The 10966-nt window shown below is 36.2% G+C and overlaps 1 protein-coding gene across 1 annotated transcript; it reads right to left on the bottom strand.

Annotated features, from left to right (window-relative positions):
* Positions 1 to 295: 295 nt before the first annotated feature.
* On the bottom strand, positions 296 to 2737 carry LOC108339999 (senescence-specific cysteine protease SAG39). The gene is made up of 4 exons (XM_017577230.2): positions 2283 to 2737; positions 1193 to 2198; positions 1046 to 1090; positions 296 to 781 (listed from the first exon to the last, which is right to left on the bottom strand). Exons 1-2 carry the CDS (start codon positions 2719 to 2721, stop codon positions 1606 to 1608), a joined length of 1032 nt encoding a protein of 343 aa, XP_017432719.2. The 5' UTR covers positions 2722 to 2737; the 3' UTR covers positions 296 to 781; positions 1046 to 1090; positions 1193 to 1605.
* Between the last annotated feature and the right edge of the window lie 8229 nt (positions 2738 to 10966).

Genomic DNA, 10966 nt, shown 5'->3' with positions numbered 1-10966 from the left:
ATTTGCTGCCTTTTTCTGACTGTGGTTATTGAATAATCCAGATAGTAAAAGACACTATCAGAGTTTACGGAGACGGAGACCAGGGTGCAGAGACGAGTAACTTTCATACACAGAAGATTATACGTATTTGTAATATGTAGATATTTGTGAATGAAAGGGGTGGAGGGTTCTGTAACGATGGATGGTTTTTTCATATGATATGAATTGAAATACTTGCATACTGTTATCACTTCTAAGCTTTAGTATAGAATATGGAAGATGGAAAGCAAATAAAATGGCAGTGAGAGGCTAATAGTTTAAAGGGAATACACGTTGAGAATATCCTGACATTGGAACTCATTCATACCTAGTGTCGTATCCATTCCCCTATTTAACATTTTACTCATTCCTTGATTCAGCAGGAAGCAAGAGAAGCGGAATCTACAGTTGAGGCAACAGAGTCGAGAGTGGGAACCTTACCTCTCTTACGCTTTGGCACCATTTTTGTCGGTTTCAGGCTTCTCCGGGAAACTTAAGGGATTAAGTCACGGATTTTGTCCATACTCTTCGACTGGCTCGTGACACGGAAGCTCTCATCAGATGAAGCAAGCAACACGCTCTTGCCTTCGGAGAAACTGATTCTCTCGACGAAGGTTTCGCAGCACTCTTGCCATTTGAGCTGTGCCAAATCCGCCAACACGTCCTCCAGTGCCACCGCCGCAAACGCTGACACGCTGTCACGCAGGGTCGAACGCGGCACATCTACAAGATCCAGTGACTCCACCGCCTCCACCAGCACCTTCTGCGCACGGATTTGAGATAGGTTTTTTCAATTTCTCAAAACGAAAACCTATTCAATAATCATCTCCTGTTGTTCGAAGATTTACGGACAGAGACCTAAACTACCAAGGCAATCTAGAACTTCTAATCTTAAAGCGCGTTGAATTTAAAAGAAATCAAGGAATAAAAAATTAAGGAGAAAACGGTGAAAGTAGGCAACGTTTTCCCTCAAAATTTTGTTACTAACCAAAAGGAACTTAAGATATAGCTTGAGGGAGAAAAGAACCTTGGGAGCGTGGTGGATTTTCTTGAAGCCGTGAATGCGGATGACCTGTGGCAGTAGGAAGAAGAAAAATTAACGATGAAATGCAGAGTATCGAAAGAAAATTGACAATGAAAATGAGAATTGAAAAATGCACAGAATGAATGGAACCTGGTTAAGTTGATTGATTGTTAGGTGAAGCGTTTGGCGAGAATGAAGGAGACGGAGATAGTCGTCCAGCCATAGTTTGTCTTTCTTCGAAGGCCGTTTCTTCATGGAGCTTCCTTGCTATTGCGGAATCGCGGATGGTAATTCTTCTGCCATTATTTATAAACAGAATGAGAGAGGAAAGCGTCTCCTTTTATACCACCACGATTGCACTAGTTAGTGTTAGTTACAATTACACATTAAATTAAATGAATAGATAAAGCTGACATGAATGATGAACCATCATAACATGTTTAGTGACAAGACTAATTTTTCATTTCATCATTGGTCATATATCCATATACAATGATTCATAAGAGAATACACTGTTTTACACAAAAGAACATAGGTTTGAAATAAGGTACAAATTTTGATAATTATGCAGTAGGATAAGATGCCATCATAGCTATGCCACACAGTCCTTCTTGAGCAGCCACACCTCTTTGCATCCTAATGTAGCCTTCTTCACCCCACTCTGTTCCCCATGAGTTCTTAACTAACCAATACTTGCTCCCATCATCACTAACATCATATCCCACAGCAGTCACACCGTGATCCAGTTCAGTTCCACAAGAACCAGTGAAGACTCCACTCTTGTAAAATTGAAAGTCAGAGCCACTTGCATCAATGGCTACAGAAACTGGTTGATTGGCCACCGCTTTCTGAAGGGCTTTCTCATTGTTAACAGGGACATCTTCGTAGCCAGTAATGGTTGCAGCACCGATGGCTTCTGCCTTTGCATTGCATTTTCCATCAACACCCTTGTAGGGGTAATTGGCTTCGGTGTTGAGTCCATGATTGTTAATGATGAATTTGAAGGCATCATCCATAAAACCACCTTCACAACCCTGGTCTACACCTTTTGTGTCACAATCAACAAGTTCTTGTTCAGATAAAGAGATCAGTTTCCCAGTAGTGAGTGCATGAATTCCTTCCGTTGCTGCAACTGCGGAAAACGCCCAACAGCATCCTACAAGATAAATTAATGGTTAGATAACGATTGAGTTTATAATTTGACTTGGAAATGCGAATGAAGAATGAAGCATTTCCTTACCACATTGACCTTGGTTCTTCACAGGCGTAACTGCACCCTTTTGCCTCCAGTCCACTGTAGAAGGAATTGCAGTCACATTTTCATACTTAAAAGTGGTTGACCTTATGATTGAGGAACACATGTGGGCCTTGAACCTATTTCTGCGTGCTATGAACTCCTCGTTGGTGAGGTCTGCAAATTGGTTAATGCCTAGCAGATAAGGTTTATTGGCAGCATTGTTGGAGACTTCGATGTAATTCACATTTTCCTTAAATATTCTGAAACGCTTATCCCTTTCCTCAGGGTCCTTGTACTCTATGCCATAACGATTCATCCATTGTTCATGTCTCTCATACATCGAGGCATCTTGGAGAGTGCGACATGTGACTTGGAAACTCCAGAATGTCATGCAGAAAAGCAATGTCAGTAAAATATAGTAGAACTTTCTTTTTACAACCATAATGGCTTGTTCTTGTATTTTTTGTTGAAGTGTGCTGTGGAGTGGTATTGAGGATTGTTTGTGGTGTTTATATAGGCATGTTAACGTTGAATTATAAATTAGTTTTCACTTTTCAACTGAAATCTCGAAGCACCTCTTTCTTGTAGGTAATAAGAAATTATAGCTTTGTTGTGCTGTTATGGACAAATTGTTTGTCAAACGTAGATGCTTCATGTACCATAATGCCAAATTACCTCTCAAGAGGATTGTGCGTGTTGGAAAAGCTGAGTAATAAAAAATGGAACTTTGAAAGCTTTATCAACTGTCCAGGCAAATTGCTAATTAGCAAACGAAAACACAGAATCTTCCAAAATCAAATTATAATATATATATTTTTGATATAAATATATAAAGTTAATATGTTTATTGAAAATGACCTTTTATTCCATACAGTAATTAATCAAGTCTAACGGTGTACGCCATCGCCAAGCCGAAGAATAACAATGCAGAAACCAAGTAGTAGGTTTAATTACTCAAGTTAACTTCTTCTAACTAGTTAATTTACTCGTAAAAAGTGACGCAAGTCCCAACTTATGCCCTTATAAATTGAGTAGAAAGCGTATTATTTGTTTATTTGTTTTAATTTAATTTAATTTAGACATGTAAAGTATTAAAGTTTCCTAATTAATAACCTTTCTGCCTGCATCTTTATATGTAAGTTACTTTGATGTCCTCCCTATCCTATTTGGTTTGGTTAATGTGTATGCATTTCTTTCTAAGGGTATTGATAAAACTCTAACTCTAAGTACATGAGCCAAGGGATATGAAAACGAAGAGATATTAAGACGAGGTAAAAAAGAGTTTTTACTCTTGAATATAAACTGAAGTAAAAAGGTTATTTTGTTTGGAATGTGTTCCTTTTTTTTGGATTAGTAAAAAAAAAGAAAAAAAGCGGAAGATAAAGATAAACTAGATCGCAATATTTATTGACAAAATTTTTTGATAGTTTTTTTTGGTAATTATTGAAAGATGTTTTATATAGTTAACGACAATTTTTTTTCTTTAATAATTACTGATTGATGTAAAATATCATCGATAAGTTTATTGACTGCACTATTACCAACTAATTTTAGCCCGTCGAAAATCTATAAAAAATTAGTCATGACGGATAGATTTTGCACATATCTGATGGATTTTGATCGTCGTAATACTTTTTTTTCTTGTAGTGTCCTCCCTGATGACACTCTCCCTATAACACTAGCCTCCACTACATGTGTCTCCTTTGTTTGACCATCTTGGGAACATCTCCTTCCGAGCTTGTTGCAAGTTCATCGTTAATTAGAGCTCACATCCTGTCGTTGCCTGATGAAGCTATCATCCCATGTCCACCATTACGTCTTCTTTTCTCTGCATCGACATTTGCAAAAGTTTGCTTTTAACTATTGTTTTCACTAAATTTTTTATATATATAATATTTCGTATCGCCATGTGTGATGTTATTTTTTAGTTTATAGATACTAGAAAAGCTTGAAGAGTGTGGAGTTGACCTATATCGTTTGTTTGAGATGGAGGAAAAAGACATTGGGGTATTAAATTGGTATGCATCATGAGGAAGGGTATGTACCTTTTAGTAGAATAATGTTGAAAGGTTTCATTCAGAAGTTGGTTCATGCTCAACAAATGTTGATTATTATTTTTATTCCTTCCCCTTTTTAGTTTAGTCAAGAAAAACCTGGGGTATTTTCTGTAACACCCCAAATTTTGGGATGTCATGGGTTTACAAAAAACTTTTTAATACTTAACTCTGATACCATTGTGAGATACAGTTTAAATAAAAACTTCCATTTATTATAACTGAATTTTGAAAACTTCCTAAATCAAATGCAACTATAAAGCGTTCATAGAATTACATTACAAAAATATTAACATTGAACTTAAAATCCCATAGTTCTCCCATGTATCTCATTGCTCAACTTCGCTTTAGCTACATCTGTAAAAACATCTACTCCTGTACAAGTACGATCATTGTAGGTGGAAACCACAACCTCAAACATGCAAAGGGTGCGCTAACAGAAATAGGTCATAAATATACATAAGTATTCAACATAAACTTAGAATAAGATTTCTGAATAGTAAATATCATCATCTCCTATACACATCTTTACGTGACAACACATCAAATCATTAACACTCACACTATCAGAATTTCAAGTCATCGCTATATAACCAAAAATGATTTCATCAAAGTAACCAATTCACACCCGGACTCCCTTAATTACTCAACAACCCTACCCCAATTTATTTGAAACCATTCACTATACATTGAATCACCACCAATTACTCATATACAACATAAGGTCGAGTGTCACCTCCCACCACTCTCTTAAAGAGCTTCACCGGGCCAATACACTACCACACTATTACATATTGACATCTCCCACCACTCTTTGGAAGGCTTCACCGGCAAGTACACCACTTTCCACCATTCTCTTAGAGCTTCCCTGGGCAAGTATATGCTTTCTACCACCCTCTTAGGCTTCTCGAACAAGTATACACCTCCCACCACTCTATTCTCAAAAAGCTTTACCGGGAAAGTACTAGTGCTACTTCCACCACACTTTCAGGAGCTTCATCGGACATCACAAACATAAACCCAATTCCAAAACAATTAACAATATTATACTTGCACAATCAAGCGACAAACCTTTATGTGATATCGAAACAATGATAACGCAATCATCAAACAAAGGACAAGTCAACCAAAATATAAAAAAAGGAAAATATATACTACATACACACCTTTTCTAATAACTAACACCAAATCCATTAAAATAAAATAAATTCAATATATCCACCCAAATGTCCATGTCACCCTTAAAAGCCTATGAATCTATACACATGAAAGAAAATAAGTCCATCCAACATGCATACACGACGCTTATACAAAGTTGTCTGTAGCTTTATCCCCACACACTAGTGCAGAAAGGGCTTTAGACGTCTGTTCTTTTGGCTTTTTGACGTCCGACCTGTACCCGACGTCTTTGTGGGTGACGTTAGTCAGACGTCCGTTGTGTCAGGCCGAACGTCTATATAGACATCCGATAAAGCCACCCCGAACGTCTATATGCCTGAACGAGTTGTTTAGGGATTAGGGGTTTGGACATCGGCTTGTGCACTTCAGTGCACTAACCGACGTCTACTGGGCGTTTTTTTTTAAAAATCAATTTACTTTTGCATTAAAACCACACCTGAAAAGCAGAAAATTGTCCCAGAACATTATAGTATAGTATATATGCGTTTCATATAAAGAAAGTTCTACTTAATGTACAAAATAATCCAATACCAAAACTATCAAGATATAAACTTAAACTAAAACTAAGCAATGTTCAACAACAAATAAAATTGTTCCTAACTCCATCTTTGCAGAAGATAAGCTGTCCACTCCTGCCTTATCTGCCTAATTGTGTCCTCTGGTATAGGAGATGTACTCTTGAAGCTCTGCAAAATTGAAGAAAGATTCATTATGGTTTCATATAATTTGATTTGTAATGTATTGAAGGTATGCATCATTACCTCATTCCAGTCATTTGTAATGACAGCTCGAATGATGGTCTTAATCCAACACATGACATAGAAGCCACATTCCCATGAATCCTGCTGCTGGTTACACTAAAATGACAAACTAAATAGTCAAGAATTTAGATCATTCAATAACATAGAAAATGATATTAGAACTATAAATGACTTACAACCTTTGGATATAAAATTTGAACTAGTTGACCTCGAGATTTACCAATAACTCTGTACAGATTGAAAACACAAAGTAAAATTATCATAACTATATTTATCATAAAAGTTTAAGGTGAACATCAAATTCAAAGTCATTTTTGGAGAAACACTTACCCTTGAAGCATGGTTCTCAAGTCATTTTTCATCTTCCTGTGCAACGAACAAAACCATATAATTTTACATTGTTTGGGAATGATGACCATCAGCTGCCAATGCGACCTATCACGAAGGACAAATAGTTATTTAACTAAGTAATTAAGGAAACTTTAATAATGAACTTTTACATATAACAACACCTACCCATCAATGTATGGCACAAGGTATACGTCTCTTTTTGACTCATCCATCCATGTTTGCAAATAATGTTGTCTGTTTTCCGGGAAACAACAGTTGCTCTGAATCATTTATAAGAGAATCATACAAATTAGCTCTTCCAAAATTATCTTCACCGACATCACGTATCATGTCCTCTAAATGATCACTCATCCATTCTTCTACAGAATCCGTTCCTCGTGACGTGGTAGGCTGGTCCAATACTTCTCCATGCCAAATCCAAACGGTATAAGTCCTCATGATGCCGAATATGAATAGATGGTCACGCACATTGCCTAAGTCTTGCCATATTTGATTAAGACAACACACACAAGGACAAAAATATGTCCCGTTCACAGACTTAGCATTTTGTTCAACGTATTGCAAGAACTTCGAAACACACTTATCATATTCTTCACTGATGCGACGTTCATTCATCCAACTTCGATCCATTCTATGTTCGTAAAATCATCAGTTTAAGTTTTTAACTCTCACAAGGTTAGGCCCTATCCATTCAAAAAAATTAATTTTCATAATTTGCTAAGACACGTGCAAAGAAGTCTACATCATAAATTTGATAAGATTTCGCCAGCATTTCGCATTGGTCTCCGAAATACACGAAATGAGAGTAGTCAACATTGACCACAATCAAATATGCATCCGGAGAACAACACAAATACTGAACCGAAATTTTATCAATCTTATCCATAAACTCCAACTTACATGTTATTGGAAAATTATGAAAATTAATTTTCTCAAACTGTCCAATCGGACAATTCAAAATTTAACACAAACGATTAAAAGATTAATCGTTTGTGTTAAATTTCAAACGGGAACTAAGTGTCACTCAATGATTTCATACTTATAATCTAACACGACAATTATAATAACACAACTAATACATGCATATTCAAAAGCTAATAACACATGCAGACCTTAAAGTCAAAAACATGCATACACAAAACCCAATAACATGTGTACAAAAAAATTATCAACGAAGAAGCTAACCTGAAAAGCAGATTCCAAATGAAATTGAGGGAAATCGGGGAGTGCACGACCTAAAACGTAGGCCAAAAATAGTCAAAAACGCCGCCCAAGAACACGCAAGAAACTGCACCAAAACGCACCGAAAACGATTTTTAATCGATTCAAATCAAAGATATTTCATCACAGAACAATTTATTCGGATTAAAAGTAAATTTAAACGGTCCAAAACAGAGAAAACGCACCTGGCAATGCAATGCCGCAGAGTGAAATCGCGGGGAAGACGATGAATAATGAGCGTAACTCCTCGCGGGTTCGTGTTTTAGTATAAATGGCACTAGACGTCTGGTAGTGGAAGGCCCCGACGTTTATAATATTATAGACGTCGGGCCCATAACTAATATGACGTGTTTTGGATTTAAATATTGATATTCGCAGGGGGTTTAGACGTCCGTTGGAGGGGCCCCGACGTGTATAATATTATAGACGTCGAGGCCCCTCCACAACGGACGTTTAAGAGGCTGAACACAATTAACTCTTCAACTATTTTGTCAGCAACTTAAACGTCCGTTGTAGGGGGGCCCGGACGTCTATAATATTATACACGTCGGGGCCCCGCCAATGGACGTTTAAGTGGCAGTTTGAAGAGTTAACTTTTTCAGCCACGTCCGTTGGAGGGGCCCCGACGTGTATAATATTATAGACGTCCCCCCCACAACGGACATTTAAGTTGCTGACAGGGTAGTTGAAGAGTTAATTGCTTCAGCCTCTTAGACGTCCGTTGGAGGGGCCCGACGTATATAATATTATAGACGTCTGGCCCTCCCACAACGGACGTCTACAGTCCCACTTATTTATGGATATGTCACCGGTCAATTATTTACGTTGGTGTTTTTGTGGACAGACGTCTATTGAATGACGTTAAAGGCCAATTCTACACTAGTGACATAATGTATAAAACCCAATATATGATTCATTACTTTTATGCAAACAGAGAATGAGCAAAAACCTTATATATACCTAGCAACATATACTCATAGATTAGCTCCCTTACCCGGATGAAAGTTTTCTCCTTTCTTCCTAAAGTCTTTCGCTCTTGAGGCTCTATACTATTCCTCTCTCAAACCAATTTTTCCTTTCTTTTTCTTTTTCGAACTTACGCTGATGTTTATACTCTTAAAAGTTGGATATTATACTTTTAACTTTCCTCCCCCGATTCTGTTACGTAACCTATCTTTATATCTATAATAATTATTTTATTTTATTTTTTTAAAATAACTTTCTCTTTCCTCGTTAATTGCCTATCCTAACATCCCACTTTTCACTTCATAACTGCCACAACCATTCCCGCGAACCCCTTTACTCAATCAATTTGCCAACAAAGTGGACCCCACCATTTACTTAAAAAAAACAAAACTACAATTGGCCAAATCTTGGCCCAGTAGAGGCTTAAATCAAAGACCCATGAGCAACCATAAACACCATACAACCACGATACCATTCAACTTTCATTGATAATTATGCATATAAAAAACTTATAAACTAAATAAAACACCGTTTACTGTGCCATAATATTACCCAAAAATCATAAAATAAATAATTAGTAATTATTATTAAGAAAATAATATTTAGATTTATTTATTTTCTTCGGGTCTCACATTTTCCATTACTTCAATTATCAGCAACTGTGAGTCCAATTACCAGAATTAGGTTGAAGGTATTTTACTATTAATACCTATCTAGACTGCTTAGTTTCAAATTTTTTTCATTGATTTCATGTTATAAAATAGTTTTGCCATCCAGTTCTACAAAATCACTTGTTATTTTCATGTTGGTTTGGTCATTACACTAATTTTCCTTGGAAAGATAGTTTTCATGGTACTGCTCAACATTGGTGGATTTTGGTAAAGGTGAATATACCCGTATTCTGGTATATCGATGACTCATTCTTGTATTTCACTTGGTAAAGGGAAATGTAGAAGAACAAATCCCTACCCTACCACTGTACAGGTTGTTCAATCAATAAGAGCAACCATTGTATGGCTTCTTCCATCCATAACAAAAGGAGGAACAAATTGGACATATTGTCGCTTTTCATCTCTCTCTTACTCATAGTAGCTTCTTGATTTCTGTAATTAAGTAGTCAATTCTTTCTGCAAGGAGTCATTTTACATGCACGCTTATTAGCCTATGATTGTCTGTGAGTAGAGTTGGTTCTTCTGAAGAGTCGGGCTCTAGGGTATGTGACCCTTCAACATGAAGTATTCCTAAAACCTTGTGTGCTAAAAATGAAGTATTCCAATTAGTGTGTATTGAAAATTGTGTTTGGTTTTGTGCTGCATAATGCATTCTAATATGCGTTTTTTGCTTGGAGCATAATAAGTATTTTAGCATGATCAACTTTCCTAAAACTTTTGCTTCATTGGAGCATGTTATTTTGCTATACAACATTGAAGACAAGTTGAATACACAAGAAAATATTTTCCTTATAGTAAACAACAAGGAATATTTATGAGTACTAGGAATCAAGAACAACCTTTCTAAAACTGCATTGAAAAAACACTAGTACATTTAAGGCTTAAATGCTTACTTCGTTTTTATGTTATGAGATAAATTTTTGTTTAGTACCCGGTTTTAAAAATGAAGATATTGGATCCCTATGTTATGAAAAGTGTATTGATGAATCATTATTTTCTTCACTTCACTTAGTTTATTGTACTAGAATTAATCGGGGAATTATGTTTAAATGTCCAGTATTTTCCCATTTTTTGGTAATTGTGCTTAATTTGCTCAGAAATTCTAATTTTAATTAATTTGAATTATTTAAGCTAATTATTTACATTATCAATTACAGGAAAATTTTGGAAATATAATCTGGGACATTTAGAAGTTAAATGATTGAGGAGCACACCACACGGCCTCATAAAAACATACGTTTGCTAATGTGAATGATATGCGTTGCTGATTTCTTAAATGAGCAATTCATTCATTTAGTAGAAGGTTCATTTTTATTGGGTGAAAATAATGAAGTGCATTTATGCTGGAAGTGGGCTGCCACATATTTTAAGGGTCACGGCCTACACCTCAAGTGATGGGTTTGGAAGAATGTGCATCAAAAGCCATGGGTCCCTTTTTCTTACTTTTAGTGTTTTACTTAAAAGATAAAATGGGTTGCCACAAG

Source organism: Vigna angularis, chromosome 5 (assembly GCF_016808095.1).
Source record: "Vigna angularis cultivar LongXiaoDou No.4 chromosome 5, ASM1680809v1, whole genome shotgun sequence".
In the NCBI taxonomy this organism is placed as follows: domain Eukaryota; kingdom Viridiplantae; phylum Streptophyta; class Magnoliopsida; order Fabales; family Fabaceae; genus Vigna; species Vigna angularis.
This window is presented reverse-complemented; position numbering and strand designations above follow the sequence as displayed.

Bases quoted from the DNA above. Each gene is read 5' to 3' on its own strand.
- LOC108339999 (XM_017577230.2), bottom strand. From the start codon at position 2,721: ATGGTTGTAAAAAGAAAGTTCTACTATATTTTACTGACATTGCTTTTC. The intron at 2,199-2,282 runs GTAAGGAAATGC...TTTATCTTGTAG, and splicing joins GAAGAACCAAGGTCAATGTG to GATGCTGTTGGGCGTTTTCC.